The sequence below is a fragment of the Actinia tenebrosa genome, unplaced genomic scaffold (assembly GCF_029948245.1).
Source record: "Actinia tenebrosa isolate PJP-AT-01 unplaced genomic scaffold, QUT_ActTen_1.0 PGA_scaffold3__52_contigs__length_22856419, whole genome shotgun sequence".
Lineage (NCBI taxonomy): Eukaryota > Metazoa > Cnidaria > Anthozoa > Actiniaria > Actiniidae > Actinia > Actinia tenebrosa.
Genome location: NW_028292580.1, coordinates 1,869,267 through 1,895,454, shown reverse-complemented (window position 1 = coordinate 1,895,454; position 26,188 = coordinate 1,869,267). Strand labels below are relative to the sequence as shown.

Below are 26,188 nucleotides of genomic sequence, written 5' to 3'. Positions count from 1 at the left end.
AGTATATCCTATCTGGTGTAGGGTGGGGAAGGGGGGGTGGGGGGAGGTTCCTGTTAACTTTACCCTGCATGATACTGCTAGGGGAAGGGGGTTGTACTCTGTGGTTAGCATATCCTATCTGGCAGGGGGAATGGGGTGGGGGGAGGTTCCTGTTAACTTTACCCTGCATGATACTGCTAGGGGGAGGGGGGTGTACTCTGGTCAGCATCCTCTCATCCGTGGGGGATTGGGTTAGGGGGAGGGATTTAGAGGAAAGTTATTTACCATGATGTTGGTTTGTCTATTTTCAGGGTGATAAGGACACTAGCACAGCACTTTTTACCAAACATTGGAAAGCCAAAAACTAAGTAAATATAAGAATTTTTTTTGAAAATAATTGTTTTTCGCTTGTCAGAACATGTGTCATTCCCTTGAGAATAAGATGCTTTCTTTGAGGAATGTAAGTATCTATATTTATGTCTTTTCCCTAGCATTCCTGTTGTGCAAAGAAACAATACTCAAGGGAATGGCATGTTGTCTGAAATCAAATAGTAACAAATTAAAAAGAATTCAATATTGACATAGATAATAATGGGTTGAAGTATTATTGCATTGATAAAATCTACAGTGTACAATATATTTCTCCTTTTAACTCATGGGAAGCATGAGTTATTGTGAGCAGTTAGACAATGTAGATGTATCACCCATTCTCTCACTGGCTTACTAAGATGTTAGCAGATTAATATTTTAGCTTGATTATCCATTGTCATCTCCTTACAAACCCAGATTTACTTTCTAGAGCTGATTCAGCACTTGAAAGCTCCCTGAAGATCTTATTTTTACTAGGAATTTGAATCTAAATGTTGGATTTGGGATAATGTCTAGGACTCAGCATGTGCACAGGCGAACATAACTTTGGTTTTGGATGTATTTAATCACTAAGGTCTTCTGAATGATTCTTGCTCAAACAATAAATTTATCATAGGATTTGCTTCAAAGCTCAACAAAATAATAAAGCACTAATTGATACAAACTAGAAAGGAAAGTAAAAGGATAATTGCTTGTTGTACCAGTTAGGTCTAGCGAACTACTAAATTTATTAACTCCTTCAAATGTCAACAAGCATAAGAAAAGCACAGGGATCCCAATTTCTGAAAAGTACAATTAGTATCCATAAACAAGTTTTCCAAAGAGAGGTTTGGTTTTTTCATTTGTTCCACTATGAAATTTGGTATCGAGTTTGGCAAAACTATTTGAATTTGACAACATTTGTAATTATCTAAGTGCAGCATTATTTAATGAACTAGCTGCCAGGAAAAAAAACTGATTCCAAATTATAAGATTTTATTAAAAAAAGTACCTCTACTTTTAATTATAATTTTTTCTGTCTATTAGCATGTTGGAGGCTGCAGAAAATGAAGAAATACTGAAAAATGTAAGTCTATATTGTTAGTCTTTGTGTATGCCTTAGGTGATTCCAATTTTAAATAGGACAAGGAGGTGTAGCAGAGCCTCCACACCCCACAGGAAATTATGGGAGGAATAAATATATATTATTTGAAAACCTGAAAATATGACCAATCAAAATGCATGAAAACCAAATTAGATTTTCAGCAGTATCGCTGTTTCTTCCCATCAGGCAGTGCAGCATTCAGATTTTATCCTCACTAAATGTTTCAATGATTTGGGATAAAATAGTTATAAATTAATGTACAAAAGCATGATTTTCAATGGCAGACATTCCACTTGTCACTTGTTACATGTGGTTGTTAAAAATCAATTCACCTCCAATATCTAATGGTAACCTCCATTATTTCTAATGTTGTTTTCTAGCTTAAAGAACAACTCTCCACTTGCATTTCCATCCTTGAGGATACTCTGAACCTTACTAAAGACCTTGAGTTGCCTTGTCCATTAGACCAGAACACTGCTACAACAGAAACACCTGCCAAAGAATCAGATACTGAAGACAAGAATGATAACCTGAACCTGATGGGAAGGACATTAAATTAAAGAAAGAAAGACTAGATGAAGTAGAAACAGTGAGAATAGCAGACATCAAGGCACAGGTATGTTGATTATTATTAGTCCATCAAGTTTAACTATGTCACTGGCAAACATGTAGTAATTCAGTTACCCTACTGACAAAGAATGAGAAGATGGCCAATACTTTGATACTGTGTGCATTTTTCTTAACGTTTTTTGCATGCATTTTTGTTTGGTTTTTGTTTTTGCTTACAATTGCATAGCCCCTCTTATAATTGTCAACCCCCCTAAAAAGGTGATAACCACCTCTAACCATTTTCTCAAAATATTGTAACCATGCCTACAATCATTCTTACCCCTCCCCTCCATGCGCTAATAAGTGAAAGATCCCTAATTTTCCACTGTAATTATGCAGTTAAATGCCAATCATGACAACTGTTTTAATATCCCTTTACACACAGTTTAAAATCCTAGAACAGATATGAATAGGGTTTAAATACACACATTGCAACATGTACAATTCAGGCACATTTGGCATAAAATTAATACAGTGACAACATGAAGATGGTAAAAATCTGGGGAGGGGGGCGGGGGGAGGAGAACAGATGCTTGCAAAATGAAGCCGGCAAAACATACATGTGTAGCACATTTAGCATGAATACAGCGACAACATGAAGGAGGCAAAAATCTACTGGGGGGTGGGGTGGGGGGGGAGTAGAACAAATGATTGCCTAACAGGTGTAGCCCATTTAGCACGAATACAGCGACAACATGAAGGAGACAAAAATCTACTGGGGAGTGGGGTGGGGGGTGTAGAACAAATGATTGCCTAACAGGTGTAGCCCATTTAGCACGAATACAGCGACAACATGAAGGAGACAAAAATCTACTGGGGGGTGGGGTGGGGGATGTAGAACAAATGATTGCCTAACAGGTGTAGCCCATTTACCACGAATACAGCGACAACATGAAGGAGGCAAAAATCTACTGGGGGGTGGGGTGGGGGGAGGGGAGTAGAACAAATGCTTGCCTAATGAAGCCAGCAAAACATACAGTATAGCACATGAAGCACAAGCAAGACCCCTGTTTCAGTCAGTAAAACACAGATATTGTGTGAATATATGGATGATGGAATAAACAGACTTTAAATATAATAATTTTGTTATAAAGTTGCCTTGAGATTATCTGGTTTATCCATATTCTAAACCAAAGATGCTAAAGGTTTTCATTGGATTAAGAACATTTTAATTTCACTAGCACTTGAACACATTTTCTCAGTTCAAACTATTATTTTTCATTTTGATTATTAAATTTTTACCCTCCTGAAACTTAGTCGTAACACTCCATTGCTTTCATTTCAGGTGTCATTTGATCTGGGGACTTTATATTTATACCAAGAAAAATTTGAAAAGCTGCCAAACTTTTCCAGCACTGCAAGGAAGCTAAGGTAGGCATTTTAAAATGATATAGTTTGGTATGGTGGTTGAGCTTTTCCTGTGGCTGAACCCACTTAAAAAAAGTAAAATTAACAATAGATGGGTGTTGTTGTCTCATGTGTTTAGCGTTGATTCATCTTAGGTCGTCTCGTGTTGTGATATCTTTTGTTGCATCATGACATGTCATCTTGTCCTGTTTTTGCCACAGTCTTGTCACATTTACTGCATTAAAATATAAAATAATACATGTAGCAATCAGTGTGAGTTTTAGCATTTGTTTTCGTATTAAAATAATTTTTTTACATATTATGTAGTTGTGTGTCTCTTGTCTCATCTAGCCATCTCATTGCCTTGTTGTTTCACATAAAAATTAACAGTTTTTATCGCGGAAGCAAAAATTTCTTACTGGGTATTTATCTATTGCTGTTTTGTGTCATGTCTTGTGTTTTGCCATCTCACTGACTCATTGTTTCACATTAAACACAAATAGCTGCAGAGATTTAATCCACTTTATAATGTGAAGCACATTGGAAGCATGGGTGATGTAGCGGTGAGAGCGCTCGCCTCTCACCAATGCGACCTAGGTTTAATTCTTGGATCCGTTGTATGTGAGTAAAGTTGATTGTTGGTTCTCTCCTGCTTCCAGGGTTTTTCTCTGAAATCTCCGGTTTTCCTCCCTCTGAAAAAAAACAACTTCTAAATATTTCTAATTCGATCTAGAAAATTACTCTGTGACATAAATTCTATTTACCATAACAAATAAATTGTGTAGTTTTTTTTGCGTGTGTGCAGTTGAATGTTATAAATAAATAACTGTACTATCGTCTTGTCTTGTATTCTTCTCTTGTCTTCTGTAGTCTGTTGGTTTGCCTCTCATCTCATGTTGTTGTGTCACAACAAACACAAAGGAGCTGATAGAGATTTAATGGTGTAATAATGACATGTGAGCACTATTAATTCCATATAGTGTTGTAGGTCATCGTGTTATACAGTCCAAGAGGATATGTTGCATGGCTATTACATGTCTTGTTCTGGTTTGTTGGACAATACAACAGATAATACAACAGATACCATGTCTGAGGAAAGACAACACAGCAATTCTTTGCTGGAATAAGTGCAACATAATAAATCCTCATCCTTTAAGGTGGGTTATCAAAGGTTTTTACAGGGTTGAGAATGTAATTAAAATAGTTGGGATAATAAATGCACAGGGAGCCCAAATGCATTCCTTGTTAGTATATTGCAGCAAATGTTTGTGGTTAATACATAATAATACTCCATTGTGGGAATCTAAGCAGTGACCACTGATTAGATAATATTATAGTAGTTCCAAGCCAAGACTGGAGTTTCCACACAGCCTGCAGCCTGCAACAGCAGATTGAAGCCTGTAATATTATAAGACTAGTTCTAGAGGGTCAACTGACTGACTCTGATTTTTGGAGTGGCTTAAAGACAAGCACCAAAGATTACCTTGAATGCATCTTGTCAGTAAGTGTTGTTATTGGACATCATAGGCACTATTATTGTTGACCTTAAGGAAATGTTAAGTAAAGGTAATGTTCTAATTGAGTGTAGTTCCTTCAACATACTGGTACTTCAGGGTCTGTAAGGAGGGTCCTGATCCCTAATCACTCCCTATTTTCCCCCAAAATCCTGTGGCCCATAACATCTTGCCCACATTCAACATATTTAAAGAGCATGATTTTGTTTTTATTTATTAATGTTTTCATGGTATTTCCTGTAAATCACAAACTAGCAAAATCCCACATTCCAGATATTTAATTCTGCAGCAATTCCGAGTCATGGCCCTTGCCAATATCCCAAATAACATAAGATTTTTTTTCTAGTTTCCCAGACACTGTGCTATAATTTATCTATTCCTTGCTCCTGGGAATGTCCTTTCAGACCCTGGTACTTGTAGCTAGTCTTCCATAAAGCACAAAGTGTCCCTTTTAATTTTTACATTAGTGCTGTGTTTTAAGGTCATTCAATGTTGAGAGAAGCTGAAACAAGGGTGTGAGATCATGAGGAATAGACCTGAACCACTGTTATTCCATTCAAGACCATATATCATTCTCTGTTACTATCATTTCTTTGTTTAATTGTTGTGCATTAGAAGACACAATCATGAATAATATTGATACAACTTAAACAATTACAAAGAATCTTATTCTCAAGAGAATGACGTGATCTGACATTGGACGATATTATTCCTATGTGGACTAGGTCAATTGAATTATAGACTTCTAGTAAAATAATATAGTCTAAATTTATTTGCCAATGTATTTTGTCTTTCATTATCAGTTGTGTGTGCAGACATTACAAATTAAGGATTCCAACACATTCAAGCAATCCCTGGACAAGGATTCAATATTTCAGATCTTGAAGTCATTTGTTTGGTAGGTAAAGGAAATATTAGCCCAGTTATTGAAAGCTTACTTAGTAGGGACAAATCCTGGAATCTGAGAAATGGGGGCCATACAAATTCAGCAATAGACAATATACTAGACCAATTTTGTTTGTTTAACTAAAAATTCTACCATCATCCGGCTGGGAAAAATCCCAGTCAACCAATTAAAAAAATTAAATTTAAAGCTGTTGTCTAGAGGCCTCCAAATCTGAGACAAGCATCAAAACATACTGTTTTTATAACTTATTTTTCATAGGTTTTTTAAAGAAAAAAAAAAAAAGATGGGCATTTGCACTTGGACAAATATAATATTATTAATCTAGATTTTTGGTTGGCACAAACTTTGGTAGCAATTTTGGGCTGAACAAATTTTGTCGGCCTAGTGTGAATACACCCTTGATAATTCACACACCAGACTATGCAAATAAAACCAAAGAAGGTCTAGGGGCACATGATCCCAACAAAACTGATATGGAATATGGTCAGAATAATTATGGTTTCCAGAAATGATATTACCGGAATTCTGGATATTTTGGTCATGAAAGATTGCCCCTGTCAGCCGAAACCCATCAGCCCCTCCTTACATCCACACCTGATATACTTTATTTGGTTACCAAGATAACAAAAACCTTCAATGAGGGGCGTAAACACTGATGAGGGTTGATTTTTTAAATCTATACTTTATTTGTAGTTTGTTGTGTAGCTGTTTTGAAGATGGATTCAAAGTAGCACAAAACTCTGAAGCTAAAATATTTCTTAGTGATTTTAAGGTAAGCAAGTATTTACCAATCCAGTTACATTGAACTTTTCAATTCAGCCCATGCACGCTCGATTAAAAACTGAATTGGCATAGCAACATTTATAATTAGAACCCAAACCTTAAATTTTGCGTGACTCTATTAACTTTAGTATGAAAACTTTCTCATTTGGTGTTTTTCAATAATACTAGGCTGTCATCTAAAAAATCCAAAACCATCAATGCCAATCAATCCAACTCAAATTGTGATGGATATTGTGTCATTCCAGAAATTATCCTTTCACACATGAGGGATTTTTTAAGACCCTACCCCTACCCCCGAAAATTCCCATTTCATTCCATACAAACTGTAATTATGTTCTTTCTCTGACTCCCCATCCCTCTGAAATTCAAAATTCCTCCATGGGGGAGCTAGGTGAGGGGGTGGGTATTGATAATCTCTGAGTCTACGCATCGAGACAATTTGGTGTTGCGACAACAAAGTAGGTGTTATTGGATGTCAGTCAAGGCATCTCATGCTGCCACTTCTTAGGCACATGATTGTGTTTTAAAACAAATTCTTTTGACATAGAAATTACTTGATTGACAAATTTTGTTGCAAACAGCAAATTGTATTATTTTACGCCCTTGGGAAGCATTTCAAAGTCATAATTTAAACTCAATTTCTTATAATTATACTCTTCACAAAATATTATTTGAAATAGGCTGATGATAATTCCAAGTTGACAAGAAGATGGAAGTGAATCCAGTGAAGTACAGTTCAGTCAATACTTACCCAATGTTTAGAAGTGGTATGGCTCTTAGTTAAAACTTAAGTTAATTTGTAGTTGAAATTTTATATTTAATTATGATTTTAGTTATCTTCATGACATGTGTTTCGTCCAAAGTTAGTTTTATTTTAATTAGCAGTTTTTGTTAGGAGTTGTAGTAAGCCAGAAATATATCACAAGTGAAAGGCTCTATAAATAGCACGCGAGGAATTGGACATTTTGCGTTACAATTGGTGTCACTGAACATCATTATCGGCTTTTCAATAACATTTTCACACCTTGCTATGGAGTACTATGGTTTTTATGTCAAACACAGCCTACTTCATGTGGTGCATTACTCTAAAGCAAAAGCTTAAGTGTTTCCAGATGTTAGGGGCTGTGTTGGTCATGTTGTTAATAGACCCCTTCAGCTTGAGCATAATGTTTTCTCTATCAGACCATGTGTTATTATTTATTATGATTTCATTATTCATTGATAATCTCATTCTCTTGAGAATTAGATAATTTGCAAACTTGAGTTGTATTCGTATCTGTGTGTCTTCTCAATGTTAAACAAAGAAAGGATACTCTAGGGAATGATGTGGTCTGAATGGAGAAACACTACGCCCATGCTGAAAGGGTCCATTTTTTTGGAACTGTTTGATACAGATGACAACGGATCTAAAGTGTGGCTACCTACAGCAAAATCTCCGGTTGAGTTTTGACCCACAGGAGATCAACAGTATTGTTGAGGAATTGCACAAGATTCAGCCGTCAAGAGGGGTTCAATTAGAGGTAACACACCAACCAACCACCTCATTAGTACTAATTATAGGTTTCCATGGAAACAAAAAGCATATTAGGGTGTACTCCAATAGTTGTAAAACCTGATGTAAAACCATTATTTTGGATTTTTCAGAATTTGACCTGCATGACATACAAGGCGTACATTGATGACATCCAAGACCCTCTTCTACAAGAAATATTACACATCATGTTTTCCAAAGCCATGCAGTGTGCTTCAAAAAAGGTACTTATAAGTTTTATGGCATCAGACCTTAACAGTTATACGTAATGACTAATATCATAGAGTGAAGGTAAAGCATGAAGCATTAATTTCATGAAACATTCTTCATTTAGGATGCATTATTGTTATAATGTAAATATGATTTAATATTATTATTTCCCTTATTCATTTTTTATAACACTGATACAAGAATCCTCTTCAAGATCATTTTCATGCTGCAGCTGTATTGGCTGGAACAACACATTTTTGCCCATCCAGCCTCACATTCAATCACACTTCAGGATGAATTTCAATATTATATATACAGAAAGAAAAAGGTTTGAAAGGTACTTTCATCACACAAGATAATGGTGTTAGTTAGGCGAACAAAAGCAACTACAAAAACTTGTAATCACTAACCACCACCACAAAGTACAGCAGTGGCGCAGGTCAAAGGGGTCAAACTCAGTACTACAGCGCAGGTCAAAGGGGTCGAACTCAGTACTATACTGAAAGCACGTGAAAGGATAATGTTAGTAGTGGTATCAAGATGTAGTAATGGCTATGGAAAACTCTATACAGCTGCATGTTGTATGTAACTAAGCATGGCTTACTAACCCCTAACTAACTCCCAAGTAGGAACTAGCTCATTATACCCTTAATATTCATGGTAGCGAAAGTGTGTGGTAACGAAACAACCGGTTACCTATTCATGTGTTGTCGGTGTACCACTAACCCCTAAGTAGGAACTAGCTCATTATACCCTTAATAGTCATGTGTTCTGGGTGTATCACTAGCCCCTAAGTAGGAACTAGCTCATTATACCCTTAATAGTCATGTGTTCTGGGTGTATCACTAACCCCTAAGTAGGAACTAGCTTATTATACCCTTTATAGTACACTCAACAAAATTACTCGACTCTGATTGGTCGAGAGGAGTACAATTATAGCGTTAATTGTACTCCGTAGGAGTACCGAATTAAGTCGCTATGGCAACACGGCCAAAACAATGTCAAAACAATTATTTTCTATCGTTTTGTACTTAAAAAAACATAAATAAAATTATAAAGCCATAAGAACTAATCTTCTTTATGCATTTCAGTTGCGTGATGGACTGAAAATCGGCTGCCAAATAGACAAAGATGAACGGCGTCGCTTCGCATTTTTTACTGAAATTTTGTTGAGTGAACTATAAACTAAAAATCGCACGATCTTCTCGTACAATTTAGAATTAATAGACACGAGTAATGTTTTGAAAGTTCTTTAATTGCACTCGCCTAAAGGCTCATGCAATTACAAGAACTTTCAAAACATTACTCGTGTCTATTAATTTCCAAATTGTACTCGAGATCGTGCAATTTCCTATACTAATAGTCGTGTTCTGGGTGTATCACAAACCCTACTTAGTAGGAACTAGCTCATTATACCCTTAATAGTCATGTGTTTTGGGTGTATCACTAACCCTATTTAGTAGGAACTAGCTCATTATACCCTTAATAGTCATGTGTTCTGGGTGTATCACTAACCCCTAAGTAGGAACTAGCTCATACCATTATAATATGATTATAGCTCTTTATAGTCATGAGTGAAGAATTGCACAATTTTTCATCTTGTCAAAGTAGGTTCTGTTAAAAATCAACTAGCGAGGCATTTCCATTACATTCCATAATCTTGTGACTTGGAAACTTTGTGCTACCTTACTAATGTCATGGCAACACATTGACTGACTTATATTAGTTGCACTGATATTGGTCCTGCACTTGTTGTTGCAAGGAATTTGACAAACGAACAACAAAATATTTTTCTAGGCATATGAATTATCTATGGCCCTATTGCAATATGCCATTGAAAGGCTAGGCGCAACCAATACCGGACCAGTGTCAGCCATTGAAAGGGTTAAAATGGCGATCAACCAAGAGCTTCTAGTTATCAACTTAAAGAAAAACAAAAGCAAGTGAGTAAAATGTTACAGATTCTCAGATTCAATATAATAGTGACTTTAAGAATCTTGACATATATTTGTTCAATGCACTATAATTTCATTTCTTAGAAAAGAAGACTTGGTTAATCAAGTCAAGTCATACATTCATCAAACCAGTAATTGTAAGTCCCTGTCATACATATTCATTTGATAATGATTTATGAGTTGTAAATAGACCCTTTTCTATGTGCATATGATCAAAGGCACGTACAATAATGAGAAGTGGTTAGTATGAGGTGAAGGTACTGAGGGGGGGTCACTGACAGGGTTTCTTTATGCCTTGGTGGTTCTTTTGTGTCCCTCTGATATTGGTAAGTTAATAAAGTGTGGAGAGACAGGACTGCCATTGAAAGTTGTCATCTGTGCCAATTAAAAATATAAGTACTTGTAGATGATTTATCTACAAAGACAGCACCTTATCCTCAGTTATTATAAAGACCCTGAGGTTTGGTACATCTGGGACTCCAATCACAACCTCACCGCTGAAAATTCCAACAAATGAGGAGAGAAGAAAAGGAGAACTGAAAGAAAAAATGAGAGTGAATAAAAAATATTGTGGGGTGTAATGAAACCCTGATTTAAGTGGGAAGGAAGGAAGAAAGAAAGAAAGAAAGAAAGGAAGAAAGAAAGAGAGAAAAAAAAAAAGAGAGAGAGAGAGAGATGTCTTTTATTTAATCTCGGGAAATTTCATCAATGTACAAATTGGTTTTCATGAAAACCGAGTTGATAGGTAATATATATCAAAAATTAATAATAACGTTAAGAATATATAGACAGAATTATGAAATAAATTCTCATCTACCCCCCAAAAATATTATAGTAATTAAAGTGTTAAGGACCAACAGACGAAAGATTCCTCTTAAAAGATTTTAAATTATTGGACAGTCTGACACTTTGGGGTAACGAGTTCCACACTTTTGCACCATCATAAGAGAGAGCTCTTTTTAAAAACTCAGTGCTGGGTTTCGGTAACTTTAAGCACTTCTCTCTACCACGAAGATCGAAGGTATTTTCTTGAAAATAAAAGAGTTCCCTTACAGATTTTGGTGCAAGTGCATTTAAAGTCTTAAACATCATTATTGCTTTATGCTCCTTTCTTCTTCTTTGCAAGCTTTTCCAGCCTAAAGAAGTTAAAATATCACTAGATCTGACATCGTAGCTGCTTTTTGTTATTATTCTTGCAGCTCTATTTTGCATTTTTTGCAATCTTTCAGCAGACATTACTGGTAAGTTATCCCTTACCACGTCACAATAGTCAAACCAAGGTAAAACGAGAGCCTCATATATGGTAATAGCTGTAAAAAGAAAGAGAAAGAAAGAAAGAAGAAAGAAACAGAAAGAAAGAAACAGAAAGAAAGGGAGAAAGAAAGGAAGAAAGAAAGAAAGAAAGGGAGAAAGAAAGGAAGGAAGAAAGGAAGAAAGAAAGGAAAAGAAAGAAAGGAAGAAAGAAACAGAAAGAAAGAAAGAAAGAGAGAACGAAAGAAAGGAAGGAAGGAAGAAAGGAAGAAAGAAACTGAAAGAAAGGAAAAGGGAGGGAAGAAGATATTTAGAGGAGTAAACCAAGACTGAAAATGTTTCTATCCACAGAACTAGATATCTTACCTCACATGGAAAGAGTCGCAGTGGTATATCTATTGAACAGCAAAGACCTGACCTTCCTGTCAGACCTGAAAATGGACATGGAAGAATCCACTACCTATAGATTATAGAACTGTATGTGAAAACCTTCCTGCATTCCATCCAGGGAGAGTAGAAGAGAGGTTTTGCCTCTCATCTGACTTTATCTTACCTCTACCTATATTGGAAAACAAGCACTCCCTGTATTTTCATTTGATTACTGTTTGATGGAACCCATTAAACCCCCAACCATCCCCCATGAATAATAGACTGTCTACTACTTCTCATTCAGCAAAATTGACAAAGCAAACACCAAACATAACAGAGAGCAAGAAAATGCAGGAACTGTTGACAGTCCATATTGGCTATGGATTAAAATCCCATCAGGCATACTCACTTAACCTGAGCTCCTGAAGACACAAGGTCCATTATATTTAGTATTAACAAACTAGTTGGACAGTTAGTAATAGAAAGCTGAATTTTGACATAAGGTTTACCATCAAATCAACATGGCTTCACATTGGGTTTATGACATGAAGTGTTACTATCAGTTGTGTGCACACATAAAGCCAGGATCAGTAATGAGATCCGTTGGACAAGCTGGTTTTAAGGCAACAAGCTAATAACAAAAGAAATATTTGCCAAAAGAATGTGCTAATTCAATCAGAATGTAATCAGTATCTAGTCTTATGTAGTCATCCATGCATGGCACACAAATTAGAGCCAGATCATTTGTGGCACACATGGCAGGTGAAGTTGACTTGCAATAAATAAAAGTTTAGTACATGCATTTACTGGAAATACAGAGAAAATCAAGAAAAATAGTCAAATGCAATGCTAAACACAGGAATGTCAAAACATTTGTGTATTTGCCAAATATTTTCCAACCATCAAATGTTATTCTATTCTTTCTGTAAACGGCAGTCACTCTTCATTAGTAATAAGGGATATAATTATTGATGATTGATGTTATTGTTTTGTTTTGTTTTCCAGCTTGGTTCTTTGCTGGCAGCCGCTTGTCTGTCTGTTATGAAGCCTCAGCAGTGGCGCAAATACATACGCCTACTATGGGATGGAGGTTTGTTAAAAATAATAATAATGATAAGAATATTAATAATTTATTAAGCATTATACAATATCAAGCTTTGCAATAAAATAGATATAGGGTATATATAAAAAAGGAAAAAAAACTATGATCATATATACTATATAATATTATATAGTATATAATGTTTGATTGACATTCTATTATTGAGGTGCATGTTACATCATAGCTCCATGTTGGCTGAAGATATAACAAAGCATTTCTCATTATCTTGAATGTCTTGTTATGTACATGGAGACCATTTCACTGTTACTTATATGTCAAGGGATTGACTCATGTGGTGCAGTAGCACCCACACAAGATACTTTACCCATGCTTCAAATTCTCTTTTCCCATCATCACGGCTTGATTCCATGACCACCAGAATCCTGTTCAAAGTCTTATTCTTATTCGAATGTTTTCAAATGATCGATTGCCTTCGCGAATCAGAAGATTACGGTGTGTTCGTTATTGTTAAAGTTCATGTTATGTCATAGCTGCCATCTTGGTTGATGATAACAAAGCATCTCTCATTACATTCTCTAGTTAGATCAACCAACCTGGTGGCTGTTTCATTGTTAGTTAGTGTATCAAGATCTCATTACACAAGATATTCAGTCACGTGGTTGCACCCCAATAAATAAACCTTTTTAGCTTGGGCCTTCTTCTATTTCTTTATTCTGTATTTTTTATGTTATTGAATTTTTATTTTTAAAAATAAAATAAACTTAAATAACAACGCCATACATCCATACAAATATTTATTTAAAATCGAAATAAAAGAGAGAAAGGAAAAGAAAAATAAGTAAAAAAAACTAATATTGAGCTTCAGTTAGAATAATGACATTCAATTATACTTGATTGCATTCTGTTATTATCTTTAGGATAATGCATCATTTAGGCCTGTACCTAATGTTTTCACACTCCAGACCATGCGCCATTCCTTGTAATATCATTTCTTTCTTTTCTTGTTTTTTGAGAAAAGATACATGGATATTTTCCCACTTTTCAATACTTTCCATTCCCTTTACAAAGAATCTTATTCTCAAAAGAAATCACACATGCTTTGAAGAGGGATAGCACTACACATAAATCATGCTATTCAGTAATGACAGTTCTGATCTCTCTTAGTGCTCAGAATATTCAGCTCAACTGTACAACACAAGAGACCCCAAGATGGCAGACCTACAATCCCAATAAGGAGAGAGGCTAGCAATATGAGTGTGTAAGTATTCAATAACTGCCAGACTGCACATGCATACTTTTTGCCTGTATGACACATTCGTTTTATTGTGAAAAAAAAAAGATGATGCACTATCAATTAACTTTTATGTAATGTTTAATAAACGAGCAGGAGTGTTTTATCGGGTATAAAACACGAGGCGCAGCCGAGTGGTTTTAGACCCGATAAAACACGATCTGCGAGATTATTGAACGGCTTAGAAAACTTATGATGTTTGTTCTCATTGTGTACCGATTTTTTTACGAAATGAACCAAGTTTGATAGAGAAAATCCAAGTTAAAGTTTATGCAAATGAAGAAGAATCTTTATCAGATATAAAATCACCTTCATGGTCATGATTTCTATTGTGTTTTCTTCATGAATTATTAATGAGTTTTCTAAATAACTTTTAGTATCCTAGTCCACAGAAGTATAGCCTGTTTTATTGGGTTTTTAAATGCGTAAGCTTACTCCACTCCAAAAACAGGAACAAGCTAGATCTGTGAGATATCAATGCCCAGATTTAGATCAGCAGAGAGGAGTTTATTTCCGGGCTACAAATAATGTAGATATCTATCACTACACACATTTTTTTGTGTTACTTATCAGTTGTTAATTTTGCCTATTAATTTTTTGATACCTTCAGATCAAGCTTTCTAGATTTTGTTGACCACATCCAGGTAAGTCTGTCTGTCTGTCTGTCCTTAAGTGAACATGACAGGATGAAAATATTACCTGCTTTTTTTTTTTTTTTTTTTTTTTTTTTTTTTTTTTTTCTTTTTTTTTCTTTTTTTTTTTTTTTTGCATAATAGATTAATCTTTTCGACATCATGAGCTATTTAAAAGAATCTATGTTTTCACCCAATCAAAATTAAGAGAGTGATCATGAGTAAAATACTATAATGGAATACCACATGCGACTACATGTATCCTAATTCAGCAATTAATTATTAGAAAATGTTGATAGATCTTTTTTCGGTTCAATAAAATGGTCAAACATGTTATTTGGAACAGCCTTTGTATCATGCTATGGTTGTCATAATATCTTGAACAGTAGAGTGACTTGCATTTATTATCAGTAGAAATAACAATAAAAAATGTGGATTTGACGAAATGATTTTTTATTGAAACCCTTTTAATAATGGTAAGAAAACCTTAATTCTAAATCTGTCTGTGAGTTAAGCCAGAGGTTTTAAGGGTATCCAAAGAAATTGAAGATTTTAAAACTGTATTTTAAATGTAGCATTTTCTTCTTTTTCAGGAAGAGACTTGTTTAGCAGTTAATTGTTGAATCATGTCTCGTAGGGCTGTACAATTTACCAAAGGCAAGCATCAGTAGTTATTACCCCCTCCTAAGAAATAAATGCTCCCTTAGCCTTAGATCGCTTTTTCATTTTTCTGCGACCACCATAACATCTGTTGTTATTTGTTGGTTTTGGTGTTGAAGTTTGTTTGTTATTGTTTTTCTTTATTTTATTTTATTTTTTTGGTGTTTTTTTGTACTTTGTGTTTATATGTTAAGTGTTTGTGTTTGTTGTTCTTCATGCATAAATCAAAAATTACTAATTCTTAAACGTAGTCAAGGAAGCGAAAAAATAACCGTACCTGATTTTGGTTCTGAAACCCAAAAGGAAAAAGGTAAAATTGGCGTTACTATTACAGGAGGGGCAAGAGAATGCCAGAGAAATCTTCAGCTCACATGGTTACCTTTGGCCAACGTCTGTCACAAAGTAAGTCAATCAAAAGTGTTCAAGGCTGACTAACTTCCACCTTCAATGGCCGCAATATCTTCCCATTTCAGACCACGTGTCATTCCCTTATATACACTGATTGAAAACTATATGGCGACCAATTTGAATAACTATATAACTGACTAGCCTTGTGTTCATCTGGAAACAAAAGCGTTCTAACAAGCATTAGGGTACAGAGGCTAGTCACTGCAGAACAATAGTTATTCAAGTTGGTTGCTATGTGCTATATTTGGAATTGATGTTTCGGTAGCCGATTACCATTTTAACTACCTTCAATGAATCAAAGAAGAAACAGCAAAAAAATGTCTTGAGGAAGATTGTCGACTGAAATGAAGACTTAAATCGTCTATTCCTCTAAAATATTGAATTCCATCTAAAAAATTTCCGAGATATTGTTATTATTGCGCTTCTTTGATTGACGGTTTTTGTCATGGCATAGTTGGTGAAAATCAAACCTGGCGTGTCGCACTTCAACGATAATTTTAATAGCCATTTTAATACGTATTTATAAAGTAAATTTAACTTTTACTTTAGCCGAAGTACCGTGAATTTTGAGCAGATAGACCATGCCATGCTGCACACTACCAAACATGCTGTTATAGCCTACCCATACAATGCCGTGTGGCTACAAACATTGGGTGATATATATCTTGGTAAGTTCCTGTTATAGTAAGGTAGCTGCACACCCTTGCTACTGTACATCCTGCTCGGACACCCTAGAATGAATTAAGAAATGTATCTCATAAGTGCTACGCGGTCCATATATTTTCATCTTTGCATCATAATTACCGCGTTGCTTTTATTTTGTTCAGTCTTCTGGCGACGTTTCAGCGCGAATTTAGGCCGTATAGTGGGTTTTTTCGAAATCCGCTCTTCTCTACCTAAAAAAAGCAACAACTGCAGCAAGTTGTGAGGCAAATTGTTGAGTGAAACATTTCATTTGCATGACCTTAATCATAACACCCATACATTCCCTTATAAACCATACACAGGAACCTTGTTTGGGCTGGCTGTGTCTAGCTCAGCTGGTAGAGCATCGGTAGTACAATTCCGAAGGTCGTGGGTTCGATTCCCAGCGAGATCGGAAATTAATTTAATAAAGGGTCTTTCGCCCGGAATGACCTGGTTCCCAAGCACTATGACTTATCTATATTTCTATATCTTCACGTAAGAAATGGAATGAATGATTGATTGGAGGTGCCATATTGGATGACCAAAATCGGTCACTTGATAGCTAGATATTTGTGTCGCGAAAAATCTTTCAACAATTAGTTTCAAGGTTTTTTTATTTCCCAGAATGAGAATTTTATACTTTACATCACTATCAAAAAAAAAAAAAAAATTAACTGGGAGGAGCAGAAGAAAACAACCCAAAAGGGTTAAGAGAATATTTCTGCACCTTGAAACTATATAATACTTTCAAATAAGAAGTTACAAGGGGGAAAGTAGCAAATTAAAATAGATTAAATACACATAAAAAGTTATATATAATAAAGTGAAGTTTGAACTAAATGAAAGTAGGAAATAAAGTTACATTGAAGCAAAACCTAAATAGAATCAAAATTGTAAAGCAACAGATGTTTTTAAAGCTTATTTTTAAAGACTTTATGTGTGGAACTGGTTTTTATATTATGTGGTAAATCATTCCAGCTTGTGACAGCTGCATACTTAACACCAAACTTCCCATTATTCAGGTTTACTGGAGAGACATATAGATTCTTATTTGATTTAGACCGCGTATTGTAATTGTGAATCAAATCCGTACCTTGAAAAAGGTTACCAAAAATATCTGGTAGACTGGAGTTTGAATGTTTGTAAGCTAGTTGACAGAGCTGAAATTTAGTTATTTCAAAAATATTTAGGATGTCAAGTTTTTTAAAAAGTGGTCTGCTGGGTGTTGTGAAGTTTGAAAACGTAATTACACGGAGAACTCGTTTTTGTAGAATGTGAATGGGTTTAATCCTTGATTTGTAGTTACTACCCCAAATCAAGGTGCCATAAGAAAGATACGGATATATGAAACTATAATAAAGATTTATTAGAGCTTCAAGAGAAAGATAGTGTCTGCATTTATAGAGAATTCCAATTGATTTTGCCATTTTTCTTGACACAAAAGAAATGTTAGGACTCCATGTATAAGGTTCTCATCCAAAAGTACACCTAAGAATTTAGTATGTGACGTGTTATCAATATTTTGACCTTTTTTAAGGGACAACTGACCTTGAACACCACCAGCCACGATATTTCTAAGCCGTTGCTGCGTTCCAAATAAGATATATTTTGTTTTTGACAAATTGACTGTGAGTTTATTGGCCTTAAACCAATCATTTAATGACAGTAGCTCCTTGTTTAGGATATTAGTAGCTTTTCTAAGGCATTTATTGTTGCATAGAAGATTCATATCATCAGCGTAGAGCAATAAGTGAATTGTTTTTGTGAGAAATTGAGCATCATTCATGTATATCAAAAAAAAGATTGGAGTAGTCATAAAAGCAATATAACGCGGCTGCTTATGCCTTACTGCGATAGAGGAACAGTTAGGGAGCTGCAGAGCATGCTAAAAGCAAGACTGGATAAACTCGGCTACGCCTCGTGTCTTGACGCTTGATTATGTCGTGCTCTACAGCTCCCAGAGTGTTAGATCACAATACATTGACATGCACGTGCGTTTTATATTTCAGCAATAAAGTACAACGATTTCAGTAAACGATTTAACAACATTAAACAACCTCAAAAAAGGAAGTCCAACATGGACTGAAGACTACCTACCTGCAGTCATGTTATAGAAATATAACCATTATTAATGTTTTCTTTACAGATTCCAAAAATTATTCCTCGGCCCTGAAATGTTACATTGAGGCTGGAGCATGTTCATCGTGTCTGTTTTATTCGTCCATCCCAGTGACCGTCTGGGACACTCAGGTCAGTAAGTTTATTTAGTTAGCACTACATCAGTTAGATAAAGCAGTAGTGCATTTAAAAAACACAACATTGGCAATTTATATCGGTTCGTAATGGCAAAGCTGTGATCCTCAAAAAGAAACACAGAAATGTGTAGACAGACGTGTGTAGAGTGTGGTAGCGGTAGTACACGTGCACTTGCCTTTCACCTCTGGGGTGTTGGACTTGGTTCCCGGTCTCTGCATAACATGTGAGTATAGTGTGTTAGACAAACAAGTGCGTAGAGTGTTGTAGAGGTAGTACACTTGCCACTCACCTCTGGGGTGTTGGACTTGGTTCGCGGAGTCTGAATAACATGCGAGTAGAGAGTGTTAGGTCTCTCGACTGAATCAAGGGATTTCTTTCTGTTTTGCTATCTCCATAAAAGCTATTACACTGAATTGGAATTCAAGAAGTGAATTTGCCGTAACCTGACTTGAATCAGGCCAGAGGTTTTAGTTAATTGTTGCCTTCAGTAAAAAACTGCTTAAATTGTATCAACTACATCTATATTGGCATTCCTATTTAATTAGTATTTTGTATATGAATTACGCATATCAGCCATTTGCTGATGTGTAATGCTTATTAAAATAGTTATTGATCGTTATTTATTAGATATTCAAGAAGATGGTTGAATGCTGTATGGAGCTGAAGGCATACATTCAGGTGAGCTCGCAGTCAGTCAATTTTGTTCATTTCAATTTAACCCGATCATTGAGAAATAGCACTTAATTTGAACTGCGTGGTTATTTTTTGAATTTAGCCCGTTTAAAGATTTTTTTCCCCATCAGTAAGAAATAATAATTATTAGGATATTACATTAAGATAACAATATAGTACTTAGAACGTTATTTCTTCTTGTTGTAGATTCAAACCATAAGTCAAGCGGAATTGAATATTTTTGACAATCAGGATATTCTGGACCACGCTGAAAGCATCCGAAAAGCTTCATTATTCCGTACTTTAGCGAAGCAGTATCTTTAAGTGTACCGTTGCCACTCAATTTACCAATAGTGATAAGATGCAGATAAAATAATTGACGAAATAGTGAACGAAAACAAATAAAAAAACGTAAAAAGATACAAAAGGCTTGCAATGTCTTATCCCAACACAAAGTCAGAAAAATAGATGTGTTGTGTGTTAGGGAAGCGCGCTGGGAAAGTCCCAAGTTGGTTGTTGGTCGAAATACATATTGGTGGAATAAGCGGCGGAATATTTCCAATGAATTCTGGTACTGGGTCCATGTGGACTTGGATGAATACTAAATAGTTTGTATGTGCAGTACTCGGGGTCTGAATGGAGTTAACTGTTAACTGAGAATTCCGTATTTTTGTAGCTGATAACTGAGAAACACCTACTTGCAAGAAGGTTGTCATACACATAGAACATTAGTAATTTAGTAAATTAGTGATTTAGTAAATTTAGCGATTAGGAAAAAATTATCACTGACGCCAGACTAACTACAAACATATGGAAACGCGTGGCAGCGCTAGAATTCGTAGGTTTAGTCACGTTAGTTTTCCCAGTCTAAAGGAAAATGATCTTAGTACTGTTTTTATGTTTTATCATATAATTGTCCATAAAATACGTAAATGTATCCTTTTCGAAAAACTGATATTTTCACATGTGAAAAAAACATGTTATTTTCACATGTGAAAATATCGTTACCTTGCGTATTTAAGCTATTAGTTGGTTATAATAATAAAAAGGTGATTTGATTTTTTGGATAAATATAAAATAAACAGAATATTATGTGAGCGCTTGGAGATACGAAATTTCTCTTCTGGAGTTGAAAATCTCTCACTCGTTCGCTGCGTTCACTCGTGAGAGATGTTTTCAACACTCGAAGATGAAGTTCGTATCTCCACGCGCCCATGTAATATCCTCTATTTATTGTAATTATTTATGTACTGAATGATGGCCACAATATAACACGAGCAGAAACGTACAAAAAACAAATACTGATCTTAAATTTTATTGATTCATTTTCGTTTTAACTTTGAAATAACATCTTCATCTGCATGCCATCCAAAATTATCTTTTTCTTACTAATGAATTCAAGTAATTTATTCCTAATCGGTAAATGTACTAAATCACAAATTTACTCAATTACAAATGTCCTATTCTTGTATGACAACCTTCTTGCAAGTAGGTGTAGACGAGAAAAATGAAAACTGTTTATTCTTCATTCATAGATACAAAAAAAAAATGGATTGTTTTTTATTCAAAAGCCTTTTGAGGCCATTCACCAAGATATTGCCTTGTGCCAGTTGATACTCTGTTATGTATTTATTGTTGATGTAATAGAGTTGAGTTGACCTTTGATCACTTTCCGTCGATGTGCTGGACGCTTTGGCCAGTCGGTATGAATGGTGGAATTGTTAAAGTTTTTGTTAGGTATTATAGAAAGGACGAGGAAGCTCCGTTCGAGCGCCGCGGAAGTGGATTACTCATTGACTTTGCTTTAGAATCCTCTGTGACAAAATTCAAACAGCATTTAGGCGAATTTATTGGCCTCAAGGAGCAGCCAACAACGCACGGTCTTTCTTGGGAGTTTTCACTTAAAGCTCTAGCGGGTTTTAAAAGTGCCAGGAAAGATGACAGACTACGCCATATTATTTAATAGTGATGGTCAGTGGGCATTAGAACTGCTGATTCTTGTGGGTGAGAAAGGAACGAATTAAACGGTATGTATGCGTAAAAACGTTATTTCTGTTATTTAGTTTGTTTGTTGATACACGGGCATTTATAAAGTAACTCTCTGTCCCAGCAGGTAGTCACAGAAAGATATATATATATGTTGAAATATATATATGGATAATATGACCCGTAATTGGCCGGGTGCGCGCTGTTAAAAAAACCTTTGGGAAAATGGCGTAAGCAGGGCCGTACGTACGAATCCGTAGGGCCCTGCTCGAAACCTGCGACCGTATTATTACTATATTTGGCGGGAAAATATACGGCTCTCTGTATTTTGTACGGCATAACCTGGAGCCGAATATGTTCCCGTACGGCACTTCCATTCAATCAAGAAGTGGATAAAAAATATTTTTTTTAGTTTAAAAAACTGATCAAATTTGAGGAACATGAATGAGACGCGCTGAAGACGATGGTGTGACCGTTCAGGCAGGGCTGTACGAGCATTCCTACGAATGGATTGATGATCATGTTCAGTCGGTAAAAAGGTACAGTAAAACGTTGAAATTGATAATAAACGCATAACACAAGATTCATATCTATTAACTTAAAATGTAAGATTCAGTCTTTCCACAATGAAAGCCATACTTAGGATAGTTATCTAGCCATTGTTTGTAATAGTTGATGTATTCGTATTTTCTCCTATGAAAACGGTGCTTGCGTAGTTTCACCTTTTTTAACAGACTAAAAAGTTGTTTCACAATTTGGGATATTTCACTGCAAAATGTCAGCATGCCAAGCGATATCGTGAAAAAAGGCTGTAAAAAAATATCTCAAAAATGTTTTGCGATGTCATCAAAACAAGAACAGCCAGCCAACAAGACCAACCAGCCTACAGAACAACAGTTTTACTATGATATGTAGATGGTGTATCCAAAACTTTGCGTAGATGCATTCAAGACCATGGTAGTCGCACTGTTTTCAGATCCGAAACAAGTCTGCTAAAACAACGAAGGAGACCCAGCTGGACCCTAAAACATCAATAGGGATTGCAGTATTGACTTAACGGAAGTGATGGGGGACAAATTAATGAAATGTGAATTTGAGGTAAAAAGTACTGTAAAATAGACTTCACACGTTTGTTATTTATTAAACATAAGAATTAATAAGAGCGTTTTCCGTTATGAATAGAAATGGATCGACCTTAAAACTTGACCCTCGTTATGTTTCTAGGCTTCTCGGCGCAAGTGCTATAGAAGAGTTACCAAGAAATGGTAAGAAGTAGAGAAGATACAGAAGGAAGGGTGTTATCAATGAGATTGCACGGAGGTATGTAAGAAAGAATATGAAAAGATGTGTGGTTGAGAACGAAAATTAGAAAAAAAGAAAGAGGGTAAATTCGGAAAATAAAAAAAAAAGAAGAAAAGTACGGAATATTGGAGCATGTTTGAAGTGCATGATAACCCCCTCCCCCATGGGTATAGCTTGTAGAGGTAGAGGAATGCACGTTGGAATGCGCGGAATAAATTATGTAGAGTCCGTTGTGGTGTTGACGGTTTTATTGTGTTATTAGGTAGAAGGTTCGTTCATGAAACAGGAGAAAATGTGGGAGGAAAATGGTAAGAAGTACAATGTTGTGGTGAAACATCAAGGAAAATTAGGAAACAAATGTCGTAAGTATACGTATATGTTGATTTGGATATTTATTTGGTTTATATTTAGGTGGAAGTTGGCGAATAGAGGTTGGAACTGGGAACGTGTTCTTACCTCGTGGGTCTTCAGCAGAGCGAAGGTAAATGTCGAATTGTATGTAAGCGTATATGACTCCATAAAACTAGAGAAAGCTGGAAACAGAGTGTATTCAGTATGAAACAGAAAATGTGAGCTGTGTATTACAAAATAAGGAGATGAAAGCGAAAGAAAGGAAAAGTAAATTAATTGAGAGTATTGACGACGAATTCCGAGTGAAATGTTGTTACAATGTGTTGTTATAAAATGGTATATTTGTGAATTTATTTTGTAATAGAAAAGTAAATGGAGTTGATATTTGTTGTGTATATAGAACTATAGATATATTTTGAGTATTTGAATAATGTATATTTACTGTTTTTATATTATTAGAGTAGGTGTCGCGCGGAAAGTCTGGCACTGTGTTTCGATCATTATAGATCATCGGTTATTATGTCTGTGCTGGCAAGAAAGGAGTAGATGGGAAGAAGGGAGAAAAAGAAATGATTATTATATGTTAAATGAAAAGAAACACCAAAAGGTAAGGAGTTAATATATTGATTGATTGAATTTGTTGTACTGTACAAACGACAATTGTCGTTGGTAGCGAGTTGCACAATGTCATAGCGACAGAAAAAGAAAACTATGATAACCTAAAAAAGGTGACGAGAAATTCAAGGCAAAATAGTAATCTTCATGTAGTATTAGAGAGTTGTAAAAAAAGTCGTGAATTTGTAAAAAGAAAAGTAAAGTGCAAGTTGATTGTGGTTGCGTATTCATGCACTACGGTTCTATTAATTAGTAGGATCTAAATAGAAACGGTCGCCATCCATATGATTGGAATATTATTGAAATATTTTAAGTAGATCTATTCTTATAGTATGATACATTTACTAGCAGTACTATACGTTGTTTATATTCGATATAAAAAATAAAAATAACAAACTCAAGTTTGTAGATGCAATATTTATAAGAAAGGGCGGGAAACATCACAGCGCTTAACTTCAAATAGAAAACTAGAAAAATATGAAAAGCTATCGATAACAAACGGCTCTATAAGGTGAATGAACGGCATCATTAAGCCTGGATTTCAGAAATTCAGTTTTTCTCTCAAAGAACCGAGAGAAAAAACACATATCAAAAGAAAATGTCCTCTGTGTAAAACTATATGTCCGTAACGTTGATATGTGGCTGGGCCTTATAAAAGCTAAGAGGTGTTGACTCTAGAGTATGAGAAATGAAAGAAACGATAAAAAATTTGTCGAATGGTCAGCAGTGTGAGTGATTTTGGCGACTGGAGTCAAGACTTAGTCAAATGTGGTGAAGAGTAGGGTAGGGGGTGAGCGCTGTCGAAAAAAGTGTCTATTACCCATGATGCACTAGTGTAGTAGAGGTTGGTGAGGCAGGCACAGGGATGCCGTTGGTGGTGTTTGGAGTTGAGCGGCTGCCTCCCACACGGGGTGGACAAGGGAGATGGAAGGGTTGGCGAGGGGTGTGGGTGTTGGGGTATCGCTTCTCGGCCTTTTGGCTAAGATCAAGTGTAGTATCTGTTCTTATCAGCTTAATATCTGATACGCTGCTCATTGAGTAGCTCATATATTAAACTGATTTTTGGAACTGGGCTGTGGAAAAGAGGCTTGCCTCGTCCCAGCCACGGGTTGTCTCGGTATTGCACTACTTCCGTGTACGGCCCACTTCCTTCGGGAAGATTTTCGTCCAACAAAGGAAAACCCAAAGAAAGCAACATGGAGTTTCTAACTTGGCCTTCTTGTTCTCTATCCGTAGTAGCAGCTCCAAGGCCAGGTGATCAGCTTGTCCCACATGGCAGAAGTCATTGATGGACGAGGGGTGAGTGGTGGGGTGGACTATCAAGCATACTTACCTGACGCGGGAGGTTCACTCTGATCATGAAGGGAGTCCTCTCAGGGTGAGGCCCTCTCATTGCACTTCGATTGGGTTGACCCCTGCGATTACCCCAAATGTGGGTAACTCGAGCGTATAATTTCTGGTAGTGGGGACCTGCGTTCGCGCTAGTCCCCGAACAATTCAATCCTAACAACAACACCAGTAATAGTAGTAGAAGTTTCCACTGTGTTCTAGTCCGTGCTAGATGCTGAACCCTAACGGTGCTCAAACCAATAGGCCCTGTTTAACCCTAACTTTTCCCCAACCCTAAACACAATGTTAACCCTAAGTCTGCATTCTAACCTTACCTCTATGTCTAACCCTAACTTGCATTTCAACCCTAACTTGCATTTCAACCCCAACCCTAAACACAATGTTAACCCTAAGTCTGCATTCTAACCCTAGCTCTATGTCTAACCCTAACTTGCATTTCAACCCTAACTTGCATTTCAACCCCAACCCTAGCTCTATGTCTAACCCTAAGTTCTTCGCACAAACAAACCCTAGAAAGAAGTTAACCCTAACTCTCCACAAACCCTAGTCAAGGGCAAACTAACCCTAACCAATTTGCCCCAATTTCACACAAACCCCAACTCCTAGTTCGCCTTTCTATGGCTACACTTGTTTATTTCTAGGCAATAATCAATGGTCCAACTAGTTAGCAACGTTTTGAGGCCCTCTTACAGCATTCCCCCTTTTCTCGATTTCAGCTGTGGGCGACTGCGATCCAAAGAAAACAACCTCTTGCTCGTCAGCGCTCGAGCGTTCACGAGCGAGTCGTAACTAGTTCAACAATACAAGGCGATTCAGTTGTCTTTACTCGTAAAGCAAGACTTTTTTTCATTCCTTTTTGCTGTACTTACTACTGTTGCAATAGACTAGAAACACTACGCCAAGTCGTAACTACTGCAAGCCATTTAAGTGCTAGTTAGCTAGGCGTTAATTCAATTAGCACTCACTTAGAGAAAGCCATTTGAATGTTGTCTCTTTACTTAGAGCGT

The 26,188-nt window shown here is 36.1% G+C and overlaps 1 protein-coding gene, 1 long non-coding RNA gene and 2 other non-coding genes across 11 annotated transcripts; all 4 read left to right on the top strand.

Annotated features, from left to right (window-relative positions):
• The first annotated feature begins 1,984 nt into the window (after positions 1-1,984).
• LOC116288326 (uncharacterized) lies at positions 1,985-18,815 on the top strand. 8 transcript variants are annotated; one of them, XM_089034884.1, is made up of 19 exons: positions 1,985-2,048; positions 3,327-4,545; positions 4,729-4,889; positions 5,706-5,800; positions 6,503-6,581; positions 7,273-7,359; positions 7,987-8,112; positions 8,237-8,347; positions 10,131-10,276; positions 10,373-10,425; positions 11,488-11,529; positions 11,891-12,016; positions 12,213-12,343; positions 12,914-12,998; positions 14,136-14,229; positions 14,873-14,906; positions 15,488-15,551; positions 15,889-15,956; positions 16,512-16,529. In XM_089034884.1, exons 7-12 carry the CDS (start codon positions 7,987-7,989, stop codon positions 12,010-12,012), a joined length of 600 nt encoding a protein of 199 aa, XP_088891010.1. In that variant the 5' UTR covers positions 1,985-2,048; positions 3,327-4,545; positions 4,729-4,889; positions 5,706-5,800; positions 6,503-6,581; positions 7,273-7,359; the 3' UTR covers positions 12,013-12,016; positions 12,213-12,343; positions 12,914-12,998; positions 14,136-14,229; positions 14,873-14,906; positions 15,488-15,551; positions 15,889-15,956; positions 16,512-16,529. The 8 variants fall into 8 exon arrangements, with proteins under 8 accessions (XP_088891010.1, XP_088891006.1, XP_088891013.1 ...); XM_089034880.1 differs by having other exon boundaries at positions 4,726-4,889; XM_089034882.1 differs by having other exon boundaries at positions 2,032-2,048; positions 3,327-3,412; positions 4,377-4,889.
• A 3,818-nt stretch (positions 18,816-22,633) lies between these two features.
• LOC148907673 (uncharacterized) lies at positions 22,634-26,179 on the top strand. Its single transcript, XR_016120778.1, has 7 exons — positions 22,634-22,661; positions 22,788-22,883; positions 23,128-23,173; positions 23,277-23,346; positions 23,676-23,823; positions 25,068-25,130; positions 25,898-26,179. It is a non-coding gene; the product is annotated as an uncharacterized LOC148907673 (long non-coding RNA).
• On the top strand, positions 24,791-24,982 carry LOC148907675 (U2 spliceosomal RNA). Its single transcript, XR_016120919.1, has one exon. It is a non-coding gene; the product is annotated as a U2 spliceosomal RNA (small nuclear RNA).
• Positions 25,157-25,322, top strand: LOC148907674 (U1 spliceosomal RNA). The gene has a single exon (XR_016120965.1). It is a non-coding gene; the product is annotated as a U1 spliceosomal RNA (small nuclear RNA).
• Positions 26,180-26,188: the final 9 nt, after the last annotated feature.